General features: G+C 47.5%; 1 protein-coding gene across 1 annotated transcript in view; it reads right to left on the bottom strand.

Moving 5' to 3' along the window:
* The window catches only part of TENM4 (teneurin transmembrane protein 4), an 858,900-nt gene that overhangs the window by 10,785 nt on the left and 833,512 nt on the right, over positions 1-14,603 (bottom strand). Inside the window, exons 30-32 of the mRNA XM_010853253.1 lie at positions 13,237-13,472; positions 9,627-9,923; positions 4,573-6,187 (exon numbers count right to left, since the gene is read on the bottom strand). Of these exons, the coding sequence (XP_010851555.1) occupies positions 4,573-6,187; positions 9,627-9,923; positions 13,237-13,472 (2,148 nt within the window). The remainder of the gene's footprint in view (positions 1-4,572; positions 6,188-9,626; positions 9,924-13,236; positions 13,473-14,603) is intronic.

Here is a 14,603-nt window from a genome sequence, read left to right as displayed (position 1 = left end):
GTTAAGGCAAGACAAAACCCAGGTCCAAACGCTGGCTCCCCAACTCACAAACTGATCTTGGACATTTTCCTTAATCTCTCTAAGGTTTAGTTTCTTTGTCTGCAAATTGATGGGAGAAATAGTTTTCACCAAGTCATGGAGAAGAATACTAACAGTGTTACCATTTGAATTGGCCATCATATAGCAGGAACTGTTCTGTCTGTTATATAAATGATTGAACTTACTGTATTTTCAAGTGTTCAGCGTGATTCTGGCTCACAGAAGGTTTTCTGTGTTTCTTCTGTGTTTGAAGAAGAAACACCTATGCCTCCAAGTGCCTGGACCTTCATTTCCTCATTTGAAACACGAGGCGCTTGGATCAGTTTTCTCCAAAGTCCCTATACTCACTGAGTTTCTAAGTATCTCTGATTCTATGAATCATGGCAGATGGTTCTTTGGGAAATTAAAACAAACAGAATGGAGAGGAAAAAAAATGGCTACAAAGCCATTTTGCCTCAGGCTTAGAACTTGCATCCGAATTTGTAGTTGCAGAGGAAAGTTTCTATCAGGAGTACTGAGAATTCCCAGGAAACCAGGGGGCTGAAAAGAGGCCTGGGCCTTAATTATAAGTGATGGAAGGTGGGAAACTTTCCGTTATGCCTTTAGGAAAAATGCTGAAAACTGATTTATTCATTGGTTTTTCCACTGTGCTTTTCTAAAGAGTTGGGAATGTTCCTTTTCTTTCCTATGACATCAGAGGTAGACGTTCCCTCACATTAAATAGCTCTTCACCAATCCGTCTCAGACCTCAGCATGGCTGCCTGGAACAGTGATGGAGAATAACAATCCCTTTTACATGAACACAGCTGTGCACTTTACAGAGAGAACTCACCTAAGAATGAGGATCCTGGAGTCAGACACAGCAGCGGTCTAAGCTCAGCCTCGCCCCCTCTACCTGGGCTGGTTCCTTTTCTTCTCTGACCCTCACTTTCTGCCTCTGTAAATGGCGTCAGTACTCCCCATCTCACAGGCAAAAGGGATGGTCAAGTGCAAAGGTGTATATGAGGGATCAGTGGTGGACATTTTAAAGTTGCATTCCTAGCATCCCATTCTGCCTTTTCTCTCTTTTTGAGGTACGCGTGTATTTTTAGGGATGCTGACTCCACCTAAGGATTCCTCATTGGAGCATGCGAATGACCTAGGCTAAGCCAATCAATCAGTACATTCTATCTCCCCAGCCATAGTGGCTGATTCAGAGGTCATCATGTGATATAAGTCTATCCAATACAGGCTTAAGACCCTATGCATCCATGTTCAGTTGCTAAGTTGTGTTCGACTCTTTTGTAACCCCATGGACTGTAGCCCACCAGGCTCCTCTGTCCATGGGATTCTCCAGGCAAGAATACTGGAGTGGGTTGTCATTTCCTCCTCCAAAGGCTCTTTCTGACCCAGGGATCAAACCTGTGTCTCCTGCCTTGACAGGCAGATTTCTTTACCACTGAGCCACCTGGGAAGCCCTAAGACCCTATATTGGAGTCTATCTCAGGACCCTTGAAGACATTTTTGGAAAAAAGATGCCCTTTTTATCATTGTCATTGCTAGATGTGAATGAGGTTGCAGGTAGCCTATGTGGAAGCTAAATGTTTAGGTCTAGTGAGAACTCGGAGAAGGCAATGGCACCCCACTCCAGTGCTCTTGCCTGGAAAATCCCATGGACGGAGGAGCCTGGAAGGCTGCAGTCCATGGGGTCACTGAGGGTCGGACACGACTGAGTGACTTCACTTTCACTTTTCACTTGCATGCATTGGAGAAGGAAATGGCAACCCACTCCAGCGTTCTTGCCTGGAGAATCCCAGGGACGGGGGAGCCTGGTGGGCTGCCGTCTCTGGGGTCGCACAGAGTCGGACATGACTGAAGGGACTTAGCAGTTAGCAGTGAGAACTAGTTGCATCTTGGCTTTTGGTAGTAAAATGGTTTTTCGCACCATTTTTTCTTCAGCTACAGTAACCTGCCAAGTCATCTACCAGGAACCTCACTGGAGGATGAGGCACAGGGCAAGCTTAATCCAGACAGATATAAGTTGAACATCCTCACAACCCACTAAGGTGTTCTAGGGCTGGCAGCGAGCTGAGCAGGGTGAACGATGGGCAACTTTGTTGGGATATTCCTGTGCATCCTCAGGTCCAAAGGAGGTTTTCATCTCACCTGCTTACCACTGTGTCCTCTCTTCCTGCCCACTCTTGGGACTCTAGCTCTCTAGAGGACCATCTAGAATTCTTCTCTGAATGAAGACTAATCCTCTAGGCCTCTGTCAGCAGAAACAGGTCCAGCCTGAGCCACCAAGTTTGGGGCCCCAGGAAGCCACCACATGCCTAAGGGGCTCTCGTGTAGGCTGTACACGCTGCCTTCTGCACTTTGGCATGCGCGGCCCCCTCTCCCTGGATCATCCTTCTTCCCATCACCTGGTGAAAGTCCACTCGTAAGTGGACCTCATGCATCAGGGGTTCCCCGGGCGGAGTCAGCCATGTCTCCTGACATGTCTCCTGATGCTTTCACTGACCATCACGGCAAACGTTCACCACGGGCCTCTCATACTTCAGAGTGCGTGTCTATCTGGCCTCATGCAGGGTGAATTTCTGGAGGGCAGGGATGGTCTTTCTATCCCCAGTGCCTAAAACAGTGGCTACACAGAGGAGGCCCTTGTTGGATGAAGGAAACGGCCTTAAATTATGGGGCAGGATGGTGTTATCATGGGACAAAAGAGGGGGAAAGTTGGCATGCCCAACTTTTTGCCCAGTACACATACTCTTCTATAAAAAGGGCTGGTTTTAACCAGACCTGAATCCCCATAGCCTCTCTGACTTGTGAGGTCTGACCTGACTGTGGCTGCTTGCTGGGAGGAGTCTGCTGGAGGCATTTCTGGCATGAGTGACCTCTGGGGCACTTTACACTCAAGTTGGTTTCACAGTAGTGCAGACCAAAGCCCGCTTTTAAAATTGGATAGTAGAGGAACAGGAATGAACACAAGCCATGAGCTGTGCTAGGCAGATTGTCAAATGTATCTTGTTTTATCCCTGCAACCATCCTACTGAGAAGGTAACAGGCAGGAAAGCCAGGGGTCTCTAAACAGAGGAAATAGGGCTGCACATGTCAGATTTTTTTCTCTTAAAATTCTGTGTTGCCATGACGACACCTGGTTCCACCCGAACTTAACTTTTCTCAAACCTTGAGCTCACCAATGCCTTTTTCTTATGGAAATGTTTCTCTTAAGCTATGTTAATGAAACCATGCATTTGCTTTGGAATTTGCCTTCAAAATGGTTCCACCTAAGACTAACTTTTTTTCTTTTCTCAAACCTTGGGCTGACAATGACTCAACAAACCAGTATTCGTATCAACTGCTTTATGGCTGGGGATGACACACCTCGTGCCATCCTATCTCAAAAATGCATATTGTGGGCGAGGGGCCGGTGAAACTCCGTCAGCCTCGAGGTGTCTCTCTTATCTGATTAACAGCTTCCTAACAGACATGAAACATCTGGCTAAAGACTAGCAGGGGGGCACTCTTTCTACTCCCCTCTGATGTCTATGTTAGAAGCTTTCTCTATCTCTCTTATACTTTAACAAAGCTTTATTACACAAAAGCTCTGATTGATCAAGCCTCATCACTGGCCCCGGCTTGAACTCCTCTTCTCCGGAGGCCAAGAATCTCAGCATCTTTCACAGCTCAACAACAACCTTTCACTATCAGGGTTTGTTTTTTTTCCCATTTGTCCATCTGTTCTTTGTTCCTTTTGCTCCCTCATCCCCTCCCCTCTTTGGATTATTATTTTAGTCTTCATTTTATCTCCACTATTGACTGATAACCTATGCCTCTGTTTTATCTTTTAATAGTTGCTCTATGATATACAATGTGCATATTAACTTATCAGAGCCAGGGTAGATATTCTAACTTCAATTTATAGATCAGGAAACTGGAATTCAAGGGAAGTTAAGTAAATTTTGTGACTGTCATAGCTTAGAAATAATGGATCTTTCCTCTAGTTCTGTCTCCGGAGTTTGAATTTTCCATTCATATCATCCCAAATAAGATAACTGATTTCTTGTTTCTGATTTTTTTTTTTTTTTTTGGTCATACCTTCACTCAGTTTATCAGGGACACATAACCAGCTTGATCTTTGGGTCAGAAACTCTCAGAATACATCCCAAGGGATGCATCCAGTGAAATATTAGGGTTTCATGGTAAAAAAAAGGGGGGGTTCATGGTTAAACAAGTTGGAAAAACAGTGGGTGATTATATGAAATTATATGAAACAGTTCCCTTTGCTACAAGACTTCATACAGCCTTTCCTAAGCTGAAATGGATCATGAAAATTTTGGAATGGTGGTTATCCTATCAAACTGATTTGATGCCAAAACCAGTTTTTACAGAGCATTTCTCTTAACTAGTGTTTCTTCAAAAATACTTTGGAAAATACTACTCTAAGAGAAAGTAAATGTTTCCCATTATACCATACTGGCTTTGTCAAGAAAGATGGTCCAAATGACCAGAGCAATCGAGGTCCCTGCCCTCTGAATGAGCCCTGATCCTCACCTGTCATGAAGCACTTGATGTCCTGAGAGTTACTGATGGGGTTGTTGTTTTTAAACATGTAGAGATTAAAGGGCATGATGTTGCTGCTACTAAGGTGCTTCCACAACTCGTGGTCTGGGCTAGTCCAGCGACCAGCCAGCACGTCGTAATCCCGCCGGCCCATGTGGACAAGCTTGGTGAGTGGATCGTAGAGGCCGCCATGGTAGCCAATGATGATCTGGAAGTTGGGGTTGGTGTCCATGTAGATCTCCCCATAGGCCGTGTACAGGATCTGCTTGATCATTAAGCCTGTTCCACTGAAGACAGCAAGAGGGGTCCCGATGTTGTCGCAAGCTATATAAAACTCATCTCCGCTGCTCAACTCCATGGCAAAGAGGTGCCCTTGCAGGTCGTAGTAGAGGGATGTGATCTCAGAGCTGGAGTGGTTGTAGAGGTGGGTGACCTTGGTAGGGTTGGTCAGGTCTGCATAGAAAAACTGCAGGTGGTGGCTCTGGCTGCTCTTGCTAGACACCCGTCGTCCCAGGCCATCGTAGCGGTACCTGACACTCCAGCCACCACCCCGGTTGTAGGCCTTGATGAGCAGGCCGGCTGAGTTGTACTCAAAGATATCGCTGCCCCGCTGCCTCAAGAAACCGTCCTCGTCCATCTTGTACTGCACGTCGCCCAGCCTGGTGATGCGGTCGCGGAGGTCGTACCGTAGTGGGGTAAGCCGCGCACTATTTCCAGGGCTCAGTAAGTGCAGGTTCCCATTGAGGTCATAGCTGTATCGCCAGAGTGGCTTGTCATTGATGGAGACAGTCTGCAGCTGGCCATCGGCGTCGTACTCATAGGAGTAGCGGGTGGTGTTGGCGTAGGGTCCCACCTTCAGCTCCTTCTTCACCACTCGCCCCATGTTATCATACTGGACGGTCATCCAGTACATGAGCGAGCGGAAGATCTCATATTGCACTTCCTTCATCCGGCCGTAGGCGTCAAAGTGCTTGGTGTGGGTCATGACTGTCGTGGTGATGATCTGGTTAATGTCATAGTAGATGACACCAAACTTCCCGAACTGCTCTGTCTTGCCCGACACGTCATCATAGCGATACAGGTCAATGGGCAGTGGGGTCTCGTTGATCACAGCCTGCATGCTGGTCACCCGGAAGCTGTTGTCATAGTTGTAGTCAAAGCGGGCATTGACCATGCCTTCCTCGGTGAAGCGAAAGATCTGGCGGTCGATCAGGGGCCCGATCTGACGGTAGCGGATAGTGCAAGTGAAGCCCTCGTTCTGTAGGTTGATGGTCTTTAGCATGCCAGCAGTCTCATCGTAGGTGAAGCTCACCTTGGTGGTGTCATACAGCAGCTCGGCCAGCTTGGACAGCTTGCCATACTTGTATATCACCCTGCGGCCAGTGCCCAGGTAGAAGGTGTGGAGGAGGTGCCCATCCTCAGTGAAGTCCTGGATCACTGAGGCATTGCCCTCGGGGGGCTGGTAGATGTTCCTGTAGTAACCCACTGAGCGGATGGTCTCCAGTGTCTGCCGAGCCACATTGGGCATGGTCACAGAAGAGAGGTGGTCGTTCTTGTCAAACTCAAAGATGTATTGCCTCTGGCTGTGGAGGAGCAGCACCATAGACTGGAGGGAGAGGAAAACCGAGAGGTGAGAGGAGGGTGCTGGGGAGGAAGGAGAGGTCTGTGAGCCCCAGACTTAAAGGAAAAGAATGAAAGGCCAAGGAAGCCAGTGGTTCTTCTAAGTTATGCCCAAACCAGAGCTTTCCAATCAGTGTGCCCTAGGATAATGCAATGGGGTATAGATGTGCTAAGAGAAGGCCTTCTTGCCACCCTTGGCCTGCCTACAGTGAGCAGCGTTGTCTGTTTGCCCCTTTGTGGGGTATAGAAATGATTTCAGTGTGGGATGGGGTTGAGAGAACTGGCCTAAAGTATAAATATTTGCAGCAGCCTCTCTCTTGGCTCCCTTGCTCCAGATTCCTTCTCAATCTTCCTACCCAAGCAAGAATGATTAAACACAGTCTGATAATGTCCATGTGTGTGCGTGCAAGTCACTTCAGTCGTGTCTGACTGTGCAATCCTATGGACTACAGCCTGCTAGGCTCCTCTGTCCATGGGATTTTCCAGGCAAGAATATTGCAGTGAGTTGCTGTGCCCTCCTCCAGGGAATCTTCCCAACCCAGGGATTGAACCCATGCCTCTTATCTCTAACTGTATTGGCAGGCAGATTCTTTACCATTACTGCCACCTGGAAAACCCCTGATAATGTCTATTGCCTGCTAAACAGCTTCTGTTGACTCCCTATGGCCTATAGGATAAGACCTGTCTGAGAAGGACATTTAAGGTTTTGCATAATTGTTTATGTAGTAACAGGTCATACACCCCCCCAGGGGTAGGGTGGGCTGTGATGGGAATGGGGAAACCTGGTTTCTAATAACGGACTCAGTGTATGGCCGTGGACAAATTCTTTCCCTCTGCGTTCAGATTTTCAGGTCATGTTGGATGACCTTCAGGGTATCTCTTAGCACTGCCACAAATAATACTCTTGCAGATGTGAATGCTGCTGGTAGGGGAGACGGGTCACAGATCAAGCAGAGCCTGGGCCTGGACAGCTGACCAGGTGTAGAACACAAAGCCAGGATCTGGGTATCAGAACTGTGGCATGAAATACAGACTGTTTCATGAATAAGTCAGTAGGTAACAGGCCAAAAGACATCTGGGCATCAAAATTACCATTTCTCTTCTTTGAGACCAACTTTTGATTAGAGGCCTTTTCTGATTCCTAGTTCCTAGGATGAAATGAATGCAGAGTTCCAAAGAATAGCAAGAAAGCCTTCCTAAGTGATCAATGCAAAGAAATAGAGGAAAACAATAGAATGGGAAAGACTAGAGATCTCTTCAAGAAAATCAGAGACACCAGGGCAACACTTCATGCAAAGATGGGCACAATAAAGGTCAGAAACAGCATGAACCTAACAGAAGCAGAAGATATTAAGAAGATATGGCAAGAATACACAGAAGAACTGTACAAAAGAGATCTTAATTACCCAGATAACCATGATGGTGTGAACACTCACCTAGAGCCAGACATCCTGGAATGTGAAGTCAAGCGAGCCTTAGGAAGCATCACTATAAACAAAGCTAGTGGAGGTGATGGAACTCAGTTGAGCTATTTCAAATCCTAAAAGATGATGCTGTGAAAGTGCTGCACTCAATATGCCAGCAAATTTGGAAAACGCAGTAGTGGCCACAGGACTGGAAAAGGTCAGTTTCATTCCAATTCCAAAGAATGACAATGCCAAAGAATGTTCAAACTACTGCACAATTGCATTCATTTCACATGCTAGTAAAGGAATGCTCAAAATTCTCTAAGCTAGGCTTCAACACTATGTGAACCGAGAACTTCCAGATGTTCAAGCTGGATTTAGAAAAGGCAAAGAGGAACCAGAGTTCAAACTGCCAACATCTGTTGGATCATAGAAAAAGCAATAAAGTTTCAGAAAAACACCTACTTCTGCTTCATTGATTATGCTAAAGCCTTTGACTATATGGATTGCCACAAACTGCAAAATTCAGAAAGAGATGGGAATACCAGACCACCTTACCTGCCTCCTGAGAAATCTGTATGCAGGTCAGGAAGCAACAGTTAGAACTGGACATGGAACAACAGACTGGTTCCAAATCAGGAAAGGAGTACTTCAAGGCTGTATCTTGTCACCCTGCTTATTTAACTTTTATGCAGAGTACATTACGTGAAATGCCAGGGTGGATGAAGCACAAGCCAGAATCAAGACTACTGGGAGAAATAGCAATAATCTCAGATATGCAAATGATACCACCCTAATGGCAGAAAGCAAAGAGGAACTAAAGAGCCTCTTGATGAAAGTGAAACAGGAGAGTTAAAAAGTTGGCTTAAAACTCAACATTCAAAAAATGAAGATCATGGCATCCGGTCCCATCACATCATGGCAAATAGATGGGGAAACAATGGAAACAGTGAGAGACTTTATTTTCTTGGGCTCCAAAATATGGTGACTGCAGCCATGGAATTAAAAGATGCTTGCTCCTTGGAAGAAAAGCAATGACAAACCTAGATAGCATATTAAAAAGCAGAGAGAGACATTAATTACTTTGCCAACAAAGATCTGTATAGTCAAAGCTATAGTTTTTCCAGTAGTCATGTATGGATTTGAGAGTTGGACCATAAAGAAGGCTGAGTGCTGAAGAATTGATGCTTTTAAACTGTGGTGTTGGAGAAGACTCTTGAGAATCCCTTGGACTGCAAGGAGATCCAACCAGTCAAATTTTAAAGTCAACCCTGAATATTCATTGGAAGGACTGATGCTGAAGCTGAAACTCCAATACTTTGGCCACCTGATGCAAAGAGCCTACTCATGAGAAAAGACCCTGATGCTGGGAAAGACTGAAGGGAGGAGGAGAAGGGGACAACAGAGGATGAGATGGTTGGATGGCATCATCGACTCAATGGACATGAGTTTGAGCAAACTCTGGGAGATGGTCAAGGACAGGGAAGGTGAAGGACGTGGCATGTTGCAGTCCACAGAGTCACAAAATGTCGGACATGACTGAGCTATTGAACAACAACAGGATGAAATGAAGCCTGATTTGAAGCAGAAAGACTTCCTAACGCCACTCTTAGCATGTGACATGCAGGATTAAGCACCTCTTGCTTAATACTGATCCCCTGGCTTCCGTCTTGTTCTCTGTGACCAGGTCACACCAGGTACCCTAGACCTGGGAGCAGACTCCAAATCCTGCTCCATAAGTCCAGATAGTGTTTGGGCCTAGCTCCCATCTATCAGGTGAGACTTTTACATTCTCCCACCCAGAAGCTTCCATTTGTCATACCCTCACCATAATCCATCCAGACTCCACCCAGGAAGCCCCTGACCCTCTGATCCAGATTTTCCTGAACATTTCCTTTTGGAGACCACATGGGTCAGATTTATCCCATTGAGGTCAGCAGGCTGGGCCTGGGCTTAGGTTGAGCAGAACGAAGATCTTCTATATGGCAAGGCCAGTGATGGAGGGAGACAGACACCTGCCTTCTCTAAGTAGGTGTAGCTCCATGTCTTCCCGTCAGCGAAGATCCTGGATGTGATGCGGCCCGCCTGGTCGTATTCCATCCTCTCAGACATGGTGCCCCTCTGGACACCGGCGATGTGGCCCCCCGGGGAATAGGTCACGTTGACGCCGTTCAGCCTGCTGCTGGGTGACCAGAGGCTGGGCCGCCCTGTCTGGTCATACAGAATGCGGAGGGTGAACTTGCGGTGGTCGTCATAGATCTTCTCCGTGCGTGTCACTCGGTCAAAGTCCAGGGACAGGAGGTTCCGGTTGTGAACCTGGAGAAGGGGTAGGCGGACACAGAGTCAGTCTAGACATCGAGAACTCGGTCTGAGAAGCCCCTGAGCAGAGGAGGCGGCACAGGTCTTGGGTGGCAGCAGACAAGGGTTTGGACTGTGGCTCTGTCGCTTGTCAATTCCGTCAAGTTTCCTCATCTGTAAAATGGCAACAGTCGTGCAAACTGCACAGGGCGCTTGTGAGGGTAAAGACAATGCAGAGTCTGGGTAAATAGTAGCACATACGATGCATGTAATTTCCTAGTGCGATTCTCCTGATGAGGAGAAAAAGGCAGATCCTTCTTAACTCCCTCCTGGAAAGGGAGTGGCCATGTGGGCCCAGTAAGTCAGTGCCTGACCCCATATTTTATGTGCCCGGCACTGCTCTTGTGTTTGACACCGGGGAGACCACAGTCAACGACAGGGCTCCAGACCCCGTGACTGGTGGGTGACTAGGCCTGGATTCGACTCTCACCACTGCAACATGCCAACGTATGATCTGTGGTCCTTCTTGGGGCCTTGGACTCCCCATCCCCTCTGGGGTCTCTCCTGCCCTCTGCCACCACAATCAGGGCCTCCTGGTCATCTCAAGGCATCTTCTTCTTTCTGGAGGCCCTGGGAGGCAGTGTGTGTGTGTGTCTGGGATGCCTTCTCTGGCTGTGGGTCGCCTGGGGAACACTGTCCTAGGTTTTGGAACATTTGCTCCCGGCAGATGGCACAGTGGTAAAGGATCTTCCTGCCAATGTGGGAGACATGAGTTCTATCCCTGGGTCAGGAAGATTCCTCTGGAGTAGGACATGGCAACCCACTCCAGTATTCTTGCCTGAAAAGTTCTACGGACAGAGGAAACTGGAGCCATTAAATGACAGCAAATGATCGTGGTAATTCTCAGAGGAAGTAGAGACGTGTGTGTCTCACCCTTCTCCCCAAACAAATTCTAAAGCCTTGAAAATCAGGATTTATAATGATGGTGCTGAGACGACTTTAGCTGTGAATGGCCTGGTTATAATAAGGTTGCTTTCCCAGAGGTAATCAAACACAATTGCAGAAGCAAAAACAGTATGGCAGACAATTTCCATGAAAAATCAGAGGTGTTGTTCTTTGCAGAGAGGGCAGAGGGAGAAGCAGCTTCTATACCACCAACAATGATGGGGGTCCTACAAAGCATCTTTGGGAAGGTCCCTTGTGATTCCCCTACAAGGTGCTACCACCTAGCCAGTTGTCCCCCTCTCCCCATGGAGGGCCCCCAGTGAAGAGAAGCTACAGCTCTGCAGCAAAATTAATAAAATTGAATTAAGCAGCTCACTGAGGAACTGCCTAACGCTTCCTGTGCTCGGCAGTGGCGGCAATGAGATTTTACATCTTTCTTTATTAAAAAAGTTCCCAGTTGCATAAAAAATGAACTGCATTACGGGGAGGTGCACCCAGCTAACATTCTCATTCCATATGCCGCCACTGTGGGTGGCCATTTATTTTGGGAGGACTTGGAGGTGGCGGCCACCCGACCGGAGCGTCATTCGTCTCAGCCTAGGAGAGGGACCCATTAATGGCTGGGAAACTTTTGGTCCAGTTCGTGCGGCAGAGAGGAAATCCTAACAGCAGTAATGGCAGCTCTTTATTGAGCACCTGGGGTCTTCCAGCACTGGGCTAGGTGCTTCAGAAATATCATCTGGTTTCTGCAGAGGAATCTGAAGCTTAGAGGGGCTGCTCAAGGCTACATACATGGCCCCCAGGCAGGACTCAAACCTGGGTCAAGCCTTCTACGTAGCCCGTTGCCTCCAATGTGTGTGAAGAACTCCGGGAGAATTCACACAGGGGGCTCGGTGAGTCTGCAGACAGTGTCCTATAAAGAACAAAGACAGCTAGACCTTCCTTGGGGAATCAGTGGAAGGCTGTTTCCTACATCAGATAGATAGCTGTTGAATTCTTGAGGACCACAGGAAGCCCTGTTTTCTGGGCTCCAGTTATGTGATACTGAATCAGGCACATACTTGTCTGCTACGAGAAAGGCACCATGAGACAGTGTGTGTATTTCCAGTGACTGCCTAACTATTCGAGTCTGGAAAACTCCCTCCTCTCTCTGGACCCTGGTTACCTCCTACGTGAAACAGGGCCTTAAATGAACCTTCTCTGCAAGAAATGGCTGGGTGGGGGCGGTGGTGGGTGGGGTGCAGTACAAGACAGCCCTGGCCAGGTTGCATGAGGATGTTTCTGCAGCTTTGAGGAATCAGGAACATCTGGCCCAGTCCTGGGGTGCCCTGCAGCTCAGCAAGGCTGCATGGAGCACCTGTGTGCGGTCTTCGAGGCGCTGTGCTGAACGTCAGGACCAGGCCTTCCATTTCCCTCTCCCCATTGCCTGCCTTTTCTGAAGCTGGAGGGAACTGGAGCTAGGTAATCTGGCCCTGGGGCAGAGGCCACACTGCAAAGACATGTGAGTGAGGCAGCGAAAGTGCTCATTCTGTGCATCCACATGCAGAAAAGTGATCTGAGATGCCAGACTCCAGAAGCCAGCCCCCTGGCAGTGACGGCCACGGTGGAGTTGTTTTGCTCACTAAGGAAGGATAACTCCGCCTGGAAGGAGAATGTGGCTTAGGGTCCAAAGAGCTAAACTAAATCTTCATGCGTGTTAGCAATGTGTGATAAGAATAACGATGACAACTAGAAAAGGTATTACTGACTACTTTTATGTGCCAGATTCCATCAGTTCAGTTCAGTCGCTCAGTTGTGTCCGACTCTTTGAGACCCCATGGACTGCAGCTCGCCAGGCCTCCCTGTCCATCACCAACTCCTGGAGTCCACCCAAACCCATGTCCATCAAGTCAGTGATGCCATCCAGCCATCTCATCCTCTGTCATCCCCTTCTCCTCCTGCCCTCAATCTTTCCCAGCATCAGGATTCCATATGAGACACTTTATGTACTATTTCTAATCATTACAGCAACTTGTAAGTTGGTTTCATTGTCTTCATTTTATGGATAATGAAATTGAGGCTTTACGAGGTCATGGATTTGCCCAAAAGTACTCAGGAAACAGCAGAACCTGGAAACCCGACTCAGAACTGACTAACATCAAGCCAGTGATCCTTTCTCTAGCACAAGTGAAAATACACGAGACTCTGATTACGTGCGCTTGCTTAACGTGTTCCCTTTTGCGGATGAAGAAACGGAAGCTCGGGAGCGCCTTCTCCCCTCGAGCGCCTTCTGCCCTAGAGCGCCTTCTCCCCTAGTGTAGCTTCCAGACCAGAGCCCAGTCCTCAGAGTCCTCCTCCTCCCTGGCCCCCCGGGACTCAGCCACCCCTGCTGGGAGGCCTTGCTCACCCGAAGCCGGCGCCCGAAGACGGTGACCTGGCCGCGAGCCTGCTCCTTGCGCTGCCGCCACTCCACCAGGTTGAGGCCGTTGTCGATGGGCAGCGTGACGTTCCTCTTGCCCACAGTGGGGTTGACGGTCCCGGCCAGCAGGTGGGGCTCCGTCTGCAGGGCCACCTCCATGCCGTTGGCCAGCAGCAGCCGCAGGGAGCCGTCGGCCCCGATGAAGTAGCTATTCCGGACCTGGTCTGAGGGACAGATGAGGGGAGACTCTGTTTAGGAGGGCTGAGGAGGGACGGAGCTGTACAGCAGAGGCAGAGGTGTGGTCTTCAAATGTGCTTATGTTTCTGACCAGAGAAACAAAACACTGTCATTGAAGAACACGAGAAAAATACATGGAGGTCCGTGAGCTCAGTCTCCAAAGGAAACTACTGTAAATATTTTGGTATGTTCCCAGATTCCACAATATTTCTGAATACATTTATGGTTAAAAATGGCTGCTTATAGAGTTCTTACTGATCGCTGTTATTTTATTGTTGAATATGTTCATAACATTTTTCGTAATGAGTATATGCTATGCCATTATATGGAAATAACAGAACTTATTCGATCGGTCCTCATATAGATATTCTGATTATTTCCACTTTTGCATGATTACAACCCTGCAAATAAATATCTGTTAATCATTATGCTAAACTGAAAGAAGTCAGGCACAAAAGGCCTGATATTATATGAATCAGTCCATATTTATGCAATGTCTGCAAAAGGCCAACATGTAGAGAGAAAGTAGTGAGGGAAAGGGAGAAAGGGGTATGTATGACTGTTAATGACTATGGGGTTTCCTTTTGGGGGTGATAAAAATTTTTCTGAAATTAGATAGTGGTAAAACATCTATTTCTGCTTTATTGACTATGCCAAAGCCTTTGACTGTGTGGATCACAATAAACTGTGGAAAATTCTGAAAGAGATGGGAATACCAGACCACCTGACCTGCCTCTTAAGAAATCTGTATGCAGGTCAGGAAGCAACAGTTAGAACTGGACATGGAACAACAGACTGGTTCCAAATAGGAAAAGGAGTACGTCAAGGCTGTATATTGTCACCCTGACTATTTAACTTATATGCAGAGTACATCATGAGAAACGCTGGACTGGAAGAAACACAAGCTGGAATCAAGATTGCCAGGAGAAATATCAATAACCTCAGATATGCAGATGACACCACCCTTATGGCAGAAAGTGAAGAGGAACTCAAAAGCCTCTTGATGAAAGTAAAAGTAGAGAGTGAAAAAGTTGGCTTAAAGCTCAACATTCAGAAAATGAAGATCATGGCATCTGCTCCCATCACTTCATGGGAAATAGATGGGGAAACAGTGGAAA

Source organism: Bison bison, unplaced genomic scaffold (genome assembly GCF_000754665.1).
Source record: "Bison bison bison isolate TAMUID 2011002044 unplaced genomic scaffold, Bison_UMD1.0 scf7180017864324, whole genome shotgun sequence".
NCBI lineage: Eukaryota > Metazoa > Chordata > Mammalia > Artiodactyla > Bovidae > Bison > Bison bison.
Note: the sequence above shows the minus strand (reverse complement) of the source record. Positions and strands in the feature narration are given on the sequence as shown.